The sequence below is a fragment of the Cavia porcellus genome, unplaced genomic scaffold (genome assembly GCF_034190915.1).
Source record: "Cavia porcellus strain 051 isolate PalLab524CR breed Dunkin Hartley unplaced genomic scaffold, mCavPor4.1 scaffold_6, whole genome shotgun sequence".
In the NCBI taxonomy this organism is placed as follows: Eukaryota; Metazoa; Chordata; class Mammalia; order Rodentia; family Caviidae; genus Cavia; species Cavia porcellus.
The window spans coordinates 79,827,664-79,839,459 of NW_026947489.1; the positions used below are offsets into that span (position 1 = coordinate 79,827,664).

General features: G+C 53.0%; 1 protein-coding gene across 4 annotated transcripts in view; it reads left to right on the plus strand.

Annotated features, from left to right (window-relative positions):
- Sez6 (seizure related 6 homolog) overlaps window positions 1-11,796 on the plus strand; it is a 47,248-nt gene continuing 35,452 nt past the window's right edge. For 2 of the 4 annotated variants that reach the window (XM_003469710.5, XM_005003568.4), the window contains exon 1: window positions 11-289. In XM_003469710.5, coding sequence (XP_003469758.1) covers window positions 235-289 — 55 coding nt within the window. In that variant the 5' untranslated portion in view covers window positions 11-234. Of the gene's footprint in view, window positions 290-11,796 lie in introns of all 4 variants that reach the window. The other 2 variants (XM_063251153.1, XM_005003569.4) reach the window with 2 other exon arrangements.

Below are 11,796 nucleotides of genomic sequence, written 5' to 3' on the forward strand. Positions count from 1 at the left end.
TAACCGCTCCGCCCGCGCCCCCGCCCCCAGCCCCGCGCGGCGAGCCCGGCGCCGACGCCAGGCGCTGGCCGTGGTGCTGATTCTGCCAGGCGCTGGCGGAGGCGGTGGCGGCGGCGACCCCGCTCCCGCTCCCTGGCCGGACCCAGCAGGCTCTGCCCCTCCTGCGCCCACGCCTCGCAGAGCTCCTCGCCCTCCCGCCGCGGCCCCAGCCCGGGCGCGGCTGCCAGCAGCACCATGCGCCCGGCAGCCCTGCTGCTCCTGCCCTCGCTGCTGGCGCTCCTGGCTCACGGTAAGGGACCCCGGCGTCCGGCGCAGGACGGTGGCGGGGGCCAGGTCCCGGGGGAGGACGGGAAGAGCGCTGTGGCGCTCCGCTCCTCGCGTCCGGGTGTCCAACCCGAGCTCCGAGTCCTGCCGGCTGCGCTCCCCCGGCGCCGGCAGAGCCGGGCGGGGCGCAGGCTCGGCGGGCGCGAAGCTGCCGCGGCTCCCGCCATTCGCGCCCAGCCGAGACCTCGCCTTTAATCGTCTCCCCGGATCGAATGGGATTCTCTGCTGCAATTCATCCCGCCACCCCCTCCCCGCACACAAGCGCTCAGCCGCGCGCCACCTCGCCACACTCCGGGCGTCTGGGGCGCAGAGGCGCGGGCGGGGGGACGCGGCGGCCAGTCGGGACGGTCTGGCCGGCGGCGGGCGATCGCGCCTACCCCGCCGCCCGCCAAACTTCGCACGACTTTGCCGCGGGTCCCGGGGCCTCTCGCATCTTGACTGCGGAGGAAGCCGGCCTGCTGCCGTCCGGTCCCGGGGTTAAGGTGTCGCTCACCTCCCTCCGCCTTAGCACCGCCGCGCCAGAATCAGAATCTAGAGCACAATTTTGGGGAGACCCTCGGGGACCCCTGGGCCGTGTATCTGGCTCCTTGCTCTGCCCTGGACTGCAGAATAGGAGGTCCCGGGATAGTTTGTCCTCTCTGAAGTCCTTTACACACGCGCGCTCGCGTACACACACACACACACACACACACACTGAAAACGCCCAGAGCGCTGCTTCCCTCCGCCCTGTCCTCCCAGCCCTCCCAGCCTCGGCCGCAGGCAGATTCGTTGCGAGAGCACTGCTGGTGCCCCACTGTGCGCCCTCAGCCCCTGGCGGGGAGTCACGTTCTCAACTTCATTGGTCTCAGGGGAAGCCTGGGCTTGGAGTAGGCACAAAGGGAGTTTGGAGAAAGGATGCAGGCTCTGTGCTCCGGAGAAACAAGATTTTGGAAGCTCCTCTGGACCTGCCGTCCCGGTTTAAACAAGCTATTTTTCGAAGCTGATTGCTCAGGTCTTTCTCCCGCTCCTTCGCCGCCGGCTGGTGGGGTAGAAACCGCGCTCAGAGTTGCAAACCTCGGTCCCTTGCCGTATGGTTCGTAGTGCCTGCTGTGGAGAAGGAGAACGGGGGAGTTTCTAACCTCTGCGCCGGATCTTTGCACTCCGCAGCTGCGGTCGGGGCAGCGCTGGGCCCCTACACGGCAGATTGTTTGGCTCTACAGCCCCAAGGGCGTGGAAGCCCCTCCTTGAGCCTTCAGCTCATCTCACACGCAGCCTCGTGTGTCTGCCAACCACTTGGCCACACTGGGGCCTCCAGCAACACGGTAACTTGGAACCTGGTGTTTGTGTTGAGGGCAAGAGGAAAAATCCCCGAAGCCTCACCGCAGGGACTGAATGGACAAGAAGTCCATAGTATGACCCTCTGAATTCAGCATCTGACTGGGAATCTGGTCACAGCCTTGCTCTGGACAGCTCTCCCCAGGCATAGGGCCATTCCCTGGCTTGCAGTCTGAGGCCTCCTGTGTGAGTGTGTGGGTCTTCGTGTGAGTGTAATTGATAACTTGTGTGTCTGCGGTAGTAAATCCCAGGTTGTCTGTGCTTGGGGAGGTCTGAATAATGGGAGAGAATTCAGTAATGTCATGTGAGGCCACTAGTACACGGTTGCAGCCTCTGCCAGAGGACTCCCCGGGAGCTGGACAGAGACCTCAGGTCTCCAGGAGGAAGGCTGATGTGGCTGGGAGTTCCCTGAGGCCTGCTGAGTTTGTGGGGGTGGGTGTGGGGAGGAATTTGCCCACTCTGGCCAGAAGTCTGTTTGTCCCTCTGCTAGTGTACCCCTCTAACCCAGTAGGATTTCCAGTCCCCATTTTTGGATCAGAGGTCTGACTGCTGAGGAAGTCCTTTATTTTCACTCAAAGGAGGGGAGGAAGAAGCCTGGCAGGTAAAGGCATGGGCACCAGAGCTGGATGGCTCAGAGACCCCTCCCTCTTTAGCTATGATTCAAGATCCTGGTTGTTGAGGGTACCGACTCCTCTCTTTGGGAGACAGTACATTTGGCCATCTCAGAGTTCCTGGAGCATTCAGTGAAGGAGAGCCTCAAGGCACAAAGTCCTAGAGCTGTGAGCCTTCACAACTCAGGACAATGCATCCCTCAACCGAGCAGTCTTGCAACCCTCAGAGCTTTGCTCACATTAGAGACTCCAGCTGCAAGATGCAGCCAGGCATAGCTCAGAAGCAGCAGGAGTCCTGGGAGGCAGAGGCCCCAGAGGCTTTGGAGACTGGCTGAGAATGGGCCCATCCCATGGACTCAGTCTCCTATTCCCTTCAGCACCTTCTGTGAAGAATTGGCCCCAGGTCTAAGGGACACTGTGGACCGCAGAGTACCTGCCCAACCCATGGCCAGTTTGGAGATCCGTGCCATAGTGAGGCAAGAAGGTAGTGCAGGAAAGGCTGGGCCTGCCCAGGCCTGCTGTGTCAGTTTAATGATTTTTAATGAGCAATTACCTTTAGTCATTCTCCTAATTTCTGAATATCAATAAAGTTAATTAAACTCTGCATGTGTGAATGTGGCCTGCGGAGATTGTGAAGGTGGAAGCAGAGAAAACAGTGGGATTGGGTCCCCAGGGGTGGAGGCTGCTCTATGCTGTGTGACCTTGGACCCACTGTACCACCTCTCTGAGCTAGCTGGAGACTGCTGTGGGAGAAGGAGAAGTGCGGGCCTCAAATCTTAGTGCTATCTCTGTCAGGAACTAGAAGATGGCTTACAGGGGGTAAGGCACGGAGGAGAAGGAGGGAAAGGGAAGGAGGATCTGGCTTCCAGGATCCCCACTGCTGCAAGGGTACAAAACAAGGCTGCCTTACCCTAAAATGGGAATTGCTGCCTGCTTCCTCCTCTAGCTGTGCTGGATTGACAGCTCCTTCTTGAGTTGGGGGTTGCTGCAGAAGGAGCTGACCCTCTGTCCTACTGGGTTCCTTATCTTAAAGCTGACTTTAGGGTCAGCTGTGTGACACTGGGGACAAGGAGATAATCCTGGTTCCACTCAAAGCCCCAGAGGTTGATGAGGTGGGCAGAAGGTCCCTATGGGCTTCTGAGGAGATCAAAGGGGCCAGAGACTGCTGTGGGGAGGAGCGGGAAGCCTGATTTGGCTTTCTGCCCCTCACAGCCTAAGCACATCAAGCTTGGCAGGTCCTGGCGGCCATCCCGACCTCCTCAGCAGGTTGGCAGCTTAAAATGCCCTGGAGATGCTGTAGGGTGCTAATGGGGAGCAAGGAGACACAGGGGCTAGGTTTAATTAGAAACTAAGCTTCTATGCCCACCACCACTGAGGCTGCCCTAAAGTGGAGCCGTATGAGAAAAACTTGCTTCCTTAACCCCTCTCTATGCAGTCCCCGGCTCTGCAGCCTCCTCTGGCCCTTCTAGTCCCTGCCTCTCCAGGCCTGTGCCCCTCCCTCCATCAGCCCCCTGCGAGCTTATCTGCCAGTATGGGCTCCATTCAGGGATTCTGCGCCCCCACCTGGCAGAGCTGTCAGGCTCAGTGCTCTCCTCAACCCCCAAACAAGAAAGAGGACACAGAAAAGGACCTACAGGCAGGAGTAACTTTACTTAAGGAATCTTCCAGTCTACACGGTTAAGAGCACAGCCTGTCGCGTGGCCTCAGGCATGCTCCTGGCTTCTCTGGGTCTTCACTCTTCCTTCGGAGAATTCAGTGTAAAGTTACACCAAGTTCATGGTTGCCAAGCCTAGGAGCACATCTGGGCTTCGAAGGACTTCGTTAAGCCATGCGATTTCTGGGTTCCCAGGTTACTGGCCTACTCTCATGGATGGGGAGCCAGCTTTTAAGAAAGAGAGAGAGAGAGAGAGAGAGAGAGAGAGAACCTAGAGGAGGTAATGCTGCTACCCTAGTGCACAGGTCTCCAAGGAGGTTTCTAAGGACAATCCCAACAGAAAGCAACTCCAGGAAGATGGTAATTCAGGCAGGCCAATTCCTTAAACTAGCTAAATTCTCAGCAGCTTCTGAGATCTTGCCATTCCTTCTCCTGATATTCTTTGCCCCTCTAAGGGCCAATCTGGCTCACTCCAAATATCAGCTTAGCTGGTACGTCAGTAATTATTCAGCACATATTTATTGGGCATCTACTCTATGGTATCTCCAAGAAACCTGTCCTCCAGCCTGGGTCAGGGGACTCTTTCATGTTCCCACTGTCCCTTGCTTCACCCATCCAGGTGTCCATCTTGTTGGGCCACAAGTACCTGGTTGCTTGCTATTTCTCCCAGGAACAAATCTAAACTCAGAAAAGAGGACACAAGTCTGTTTTGCTCCACCATATATTTTGGGGCAGCTCAGGATGCCTATTCAGGAGAAACTAGGGTCAGCTGCCTGGTTAGTATGGAGAGTGCCCTCGGCAGCTGGCACTGCGTCTTGAAGCTGAGTTTGCGTAGCAAGCACACTATTTTTACATAGATTGTATGTTAGGGCTTTTTTTCCCCTTTCCTAACAGTTGGCCAATTATCCCAACTGTAAATTATAGCCTGTACTTAGTTTTTTCCTTCTACAAATTAAGCTGTCATGCTATCAGTCTGAGGTGGCTTGGGGGTGGGGTGCTGATGGCCACTCTTCGTGGGGTAAAGGCTCTCCCCAGTCAACACGTAGTGCTACCACTGCGTGTGTCCCCATTGGCACAGAGCCTAGCACACATCAGACATTAAATGCATATTGATAAATACAGAGAATTGCACAGGTAGACATCAGGAGAGATAAGCCCAGGGCTCAGCCTTCCTGACCCCTTCTCACAGCACCTAGCCACCCAGCCCTCTGCTACCTAAGCAGGAATTTAAGGACTCAGATGAGGGCAGGACAATCTTATGTTTTCTGGCTCTAAAGCCCCTCGTCTGTCTCAGTTTCAGACACCCTCACACAACTTGGAGTAATCAATGTGAGTGAAACGGATCAACTCCGAGCTGATGTGCCCTTGAATGGAGCGGGAAAGTGATCCGAAGATTCCTCTAGCAATTCAGGCCTATGAGCCTTTCATAGCTCTTAAAAAAGCAATCCCTGGAGGATAGCCATCCACCATTCATTCATTCATCCATTCACTCTTTCCAAAAACAGGTATAGAGGTGTGAAGTCTACCCTAGGACACCCAGGGTTCAGGCTTCACCACTCAGATCTTCCACATAAATTTTTTATTTAATGCAATAAAAGATTAGTTATCCCCACTTTAAAGATAGGAAAACTGAGTTGTTGAGATATTTAGTCACTTGTCCAGAGCTACACAGACAATAATTAGTAAGGTCAACTCCAAAGTGCTTGCCCATTTTGCAAAGCCTGGCCTCAGCCAACGCCATGTTCATCCTCACCACCCCGACTACAGCAGAGCTTCAATACAGACAGATGGAAATCCAGGAGAACATCATATTCAAACGACAATAGTGTCAACAATAATAGCAAACATTTAGTAGGTACCGACACATGTGAGATTCTCCATTGAATGCTTTACATACATTACTTAACCCTCATAGCAGCTCTGTGAGATAGAGGCTACTAGCTTCCTTTTGTAGACCAAGTTTAAGCTCATATTATCAGACTCAAAACACAAACAGCCCCTAACTTTCTTCTAGCACATTTCTGTTCATGACAGTTGCTTCTTTCCTGATATCTCCTCTTGGCCCGTAATGCTGTAGGGTAGAGACGTTTTATCTTGTCCTGTCCTTAGCGGCAAAGGAATGAAACATCTTTTCTAATTAAAGGCCAAGAAAAAGCACAGGCCAGAAGTTGGTGAAATGTGCTTCCTGGATAGGTCCAGAGGTCAGCGGCCTTAGGTGAATGTCCCACACTTTGGGGGCCTTGGTAAACGAGGACCAGTCTCAACTGTCCTGGCATCCTGAGCTACCCAGCCCCTCAGCTTCCATCATGGAGCCTCAACCCCTAAGTGGGAAGGCCCAAATCTGCCCCAGCTTCCTTTCACCTGCCTACCTGCTGCCCAGCTACCAACCCCGGGAGAGTAGGATCGATGCTGCAGCCGCAGGCAGAGCGTTGTTGGCCATTGATTGTTGAGATTTCTCGGCAGGCTCAGGAGCAAACAAACTAGCAGCTTCTCCAACAACAATCCACGTCTCTGGCTGCAGAGTCTGCAGTCTTCCTGGCAGGCAGTCTGGCAGGAAGGGAAGGGGTGGGAGGGGAGGTCCTGGCTGGGCCCAGCAGGAACAAGGGGCTCTCTCCAGATACCAGCAGGGACTGAGTGGGCATGGGAAGGGGGGCAGTGGAGAGAGAAAGCAAAGATCAGTCCAAGACCGTGTGTGTGCTTTGTTTGATCCAAACTCTAGTTTCACTCAGTCATTTTTCCATACCTGGAACACCGTCCTAGGTCCTTCTTATTTGTATTTGTTTCTTTACTATGTACTTAGGACTGTCTTTGGATTTGAAGCAATCCCTCGCCTCTACCTCCTACTCAGAAGGATTGCAGACATGCATCTGGGATTGCAGACATGCACCACCAAGCCCAAGGTCCTCCTTATTTCACTTCTCCCGCCACCCCTTTTCCTGATCACTCACTCATCCCAGGAGGCTCTCTCTGTCCTCGATACTGTAAATACCATCCATCAAGAACTTAACTTCTCCATCCTTCACCCACACATCTGTTATCCATCCAATAACTCTCTATTCAGCACCTACCAGGTGCTTGATGGGCAGGAATATAATATAATCTCTCTGGCTTTAAAGAACTCAGTCTGGAGGGGAGCTGCCTCCTTAAGAAGCCCAGCTCTAACTACTTCTCCCACTAGATCAAAGAACTTTTGATTTTAATTGAATGAGATAAAGATGAGGTGCCAAACAGCACCTACGTGATCCAACTATCCTGACCTTTAAAAGGACTGGAGAATCCTGGCTAGCGTCTACCCTGCGTCTCAATTCTTCATCTGTAGCAGGAGTGTTCACCATTTGGTTCCATAAAGTCCCAGCAAGTGCCTGAGATTCTTGGGCGAAGCCATGATGGGTATTCGTCCCATCTCTACTGGGTATGGGTATCCCCCAAACTCTCAAAAAGGCAAAACAAACTGAATGTGGTGGTGCACACCTGTAATCCCAGCACTTAGAAGGCCTGAGGCAGGAGGATTGCCGCAAATTCAAGGCCAGCCTAGGCTATGTAGTGAGTTCAAGGCCAGCCTGGACCATATAAAGAGACCTTGTTTCAAAAAACAAAAAGAAAGAAAAGGAAAAAAATGGAAAGCAGGTGCAGTGTTCCTTCCTGACACCAAACCAAATGTGCTGTTGAATCCAAGCAGTGGTATCCACCGTAATGCAGTCCCCAATGGGCTCAGCCAGAGGAACCATCGTCAACCTCAGCCTGTCCTTCAGCACCCCCTACACACACACACACACACACACACACACACACACACACACACACGCATGTGTGCGTGCACACGCACAGGCTTCCCCTACCCACAGGCACTACTATCTCTACCCGCAGGACCCTCCCTCCAGCTGATCCGCAGATTAGGAAGGCAGAAACGGTAGGGGTGGAGGGCAGTAAAAAGGGCCTGAACCACTAAGCACTGCCCCCATCTCATTTGCATGCTGTTTTCCTGCAATTTGTTCCCCCATTCCTTGTTAAAGGCACCCTGCTTTTAAACCAACCCTGCCCCTCCACACTCCCAGCTCAGATTCCTCCACCCCCACACAGTTTCTCCCTGCTCTCTCTCCCTCCCAGCCCAGCAGCTGAGCACCAGCTTCTTTGTCCCCCAAGCAGCCACCTGCTGAGTGTCTGGCCCTGGTCCCACCAGCCAGCAGGTGCCTAGGGAGTCTTGGGGGAGGGTTCATGCAGTGTAGGGAGCCAAGTTATGCCTCAGGGAGAGGGACACAGTCCCAAAAGAATAGGATGGGCGGCGTGTGTGTGAGGGAGCCAGGATACCAGTGTTTAAATCCAGTCCTGATCTTGCTGGTTGAGTGATCTTGAGTAAATTGTGTTGCCTCACTGTGCCTTAGTTTCCTTGGGAATTCGGGGAGCTGTTTGCTTCCCACCTCTTTCAAGGACAGCATCACAATCAAAGGAAATCAGAGGGTTAGTGGTGGGGGAGAGACCAGGAGTTCAAGCTGAGGTTGTGGGAGAAGGGTGTCCTTCCACAGCCAGAGCTGTCTGACCACAGGAGGGGTAGTCCCTGAAGGCTGGATCAGATAGATGCCCAGCACACAGCTGTTGAGACAGGAGTAAAGGATAACCCTCAGCCTGACCAGATCAGACCAAGAAAGTGAGACTAAAGTTAGGTGTGGTGGCGCACACTGTAATCCCAGCACTCAGGCAGGAGGATTGTTGCAAATTCAAGACCAGCCTGGGCTACAAAGTGAGCTCAAGGCCAGCCTGAACTGCATAGACCCTGTCTCAGAAAGACAAAAAAAAAAAAAAAAAAAAAAAAAAAGGAAAAGAAAAAGAAGAAGATGGTAAGATTAGCAATGCAGAGAGACAAGGATTACATTCTGGATGTTTCTGTGCCCTTCTCCCTGGCACACTGCTCTGATGAGCATTGTCATAGACATCATTTATGTCTGGAAAGGAGGACTGGGATGCGGCCCAGTGGTAGGGGCCCTAGGTTCAATTCTCAGCACTGCAAACAAACAAACATACATCCAGCAAGAATGTAAAACATCTGGACCAGCAGCTGGCAGTCCCCTTCCTATCCTGAGACTATATTGTGGATGGCTGCCGGAGACAGAGGATCAAAGAGTGCCTGGCAGCTCCAGGCAAAGGTGTGAAGAAGAACCCAGCAAGGCACACATAAAAGAGGTCATCCAGACATTTATTTGCCCAGATTCCCTTGTCTCCCTTCTCTTCCTGCCACTCAGTGCCTGTCTTGTGGATGCACCCTACTCCTATCCTGCTGGGTCCAGCCACCCTATGTAGCTGGGTCTATCTGGTGTTCCCGGGGTTCTGGGGAAGAACTCCACATAAGCAAGTAGCTGAGTCTGTGTGCATCTCTACGTGGCTCATCCACTTCTTCTGGGTGTCTGAGCCCTCTCTCTGCATACTGGGACTGGGGCTGGGACATAGGCACAACAGGCTCCCTCTCAGGCTGGTAGCTTCCTGTCCCTGCAGCTCATTCTATTCTTTTTCTCCCCAATCTTGGGCTCCGCTGACCCCTCAAGGAGACTCACAGCTAGAGCTGCTGTTGCTATTTTTAGCAACTCTGTACCCTTCCCCTCCCCCATTCAGGCTTGACAGGGAATGTGGAGGAACAGGCCAAAACTGAGGAGCCTCACCTGTTAGGGTGCTGAGCAAATGAAACCCCTTCCCTCAGCCCCACAGGACCTTGGGCAGGGCGCCTGGGCTAGTCCACAGGTGCAGGGCCTGTCTCAAGGCAGGTTAAGATCCAGCCCCGGGCGGAGGTTTCCAGGCTACACACACACACACACACACACACACACACACACACACACACATGTGCCAACAGAGCCCACACCTCCAGTAAATAGTGACTCCCCCTTAGGCCACTTGAAAGGACAGCTACAGCTCCTAGGTCTCCCTCACAGAAGATGCTAGAGGCAGAGGGACCCAAAGGGAGGCATACCCTGAGCTGACATCCAGGGACTGGCACTGTCCCTGCCCTTCCCAAAAGAGTTCTGAGCTCCTGCTGCAACTCAGCTTTGCCAAAAAGACACCATTAATACTCACTACCATCTATATCCTTCTGAGTTCCATTCCTACACCTACCTTACCTGCTCTGGAAACTGATATGAGCTGGAAGAGAGTAGAACAGAGCAGTTCAAGGAGTCTGAACCCTGGCCTCCCTCATAGGGTGCCTGCCTCTGGGCTCTGGCTGTCTTTGCTGTCAGAGGCCTTTTGTTCCAGCATCTGTCCTGTGGGTCTTGTGGGCTCAGCAGGGCAGGGATGCCTCAGGTCTGCGTCCCAGGCCCAACTAGATCATTCCTTACAGGCCAAGTCAGCTCTCTCACCCTGCTTCTTCATCTGTGGGGTGGGGAGGATGTGTAACTAGTACAGGTGATCAGTAGTCCAGAGCAGGTGCTCAGAAAGGGAGAGTTCTCTGGGTCCTTCCCCCTTACCTGCACCCCCAACATGTGCATGTATACATGTGGACAGAAACACAGGGGGCTGGGGATTTAGGGGGCTGGGGATTTAGCTCAGCGGCATAAGCACCTGCCTTGCAAGCAGGCGGTCGTGAGTTCGATCCCTGGTACCGATAAAAAGTTAAAAAAAAAAAAAAAAAAGAAAAAGAAACATGCTACATGCCCACATGATAGCCATATGTGCACACTCACACACGTATATTCACATTAGCACACTCACACATGTACAAATACATATGAATATTCATACAGGAAGACTCAAGAGTATGCATGCCCACAGATAATGCATGTATGCATGTTCATATTGGCACATATACACACTTGCACAAATACATTCAAACATGCACACGAGTATGCTCACATGGGTATGAATACGTATAACCTAGTCTTCCAGTGCTCAGCAAAAACTGACCAATGGGTGGAGATGAGATGGGCTCCAGTGCACACAACAGAGCACAATCCCCCACCCTGCCAAGGACCCTCCACTTCCATCCCTACTCCCCAGGAGTCTCCACTGGCCCCTAGAGTTGGCTACTGATAATAGAAGAGTCAATACCTCATCCTACCCACCCAAACACTCTTAAGAAGTCAGGAGTCAAGTGTTGTTTGTAAAACCAGAAAGGCCCAGAGAGAGCAGGACAAGCCCAAAGTTGCACGGTTTGTCAGTGGCACAGCTGACACACTGGACGTAAGGTTCATGTGACTTTCCAGCTTTCCAGCTAAGAACAAACATACCTGCAAAGTAGAGAATAGCCAGAGTCTACCTCAGCATTAAGGACCACAGTAGCCCAGATATCTGGGCCCAGCACCTCTCCAACCCCAGCCAAATTCCTCCGATCTATCTCTTCTCTGATGCAGCAGACAAAAAAGCCAGGGAGCAAAGATAACAAAGTCAGGGAGGTGAAGTTGGCCCTCCTGTCTCTTTATCTGACCCAAAGGCCATGAGATCTTGGGACTACCAAGCTGGTTATTCAGCTCAGAAGTGGACACACATGCTGGGAATGAGTTGGCTTTTGAACATCAAAGTGGAACTTGGAAAAGGGCAACAGCCCAGAGATGCTAGTCTGGGGCCCAGACAGATATCTGCTCTGCAACCCTGACACCTTATGGCCCTGTCTTGCTGGGCTTCGTGGCTAGAAGGGACTATCGATCTTTGGTGACTGTGTGGAGCTGAGCAGGGGACAGAGCATGAAGGCGATCACTGTTCCTCCCTACATCAGTCTCTGTCTGGTTCCCTAACTTCACCACTGTGCTGGGCTGACCTGGTTCTAGGGTGAATGCAGTTTCTGCCTCTGCAGCCTTCCTTGTTCTTCTGACATTTCCAAAGTTTGCCATTCAGAGAAATACGCTCTTTGCTGCTGACTTGGCGGTGAGAGGGACTGGCACCAGGGGGAGGGCTGTGACCTGAGCACCTCCA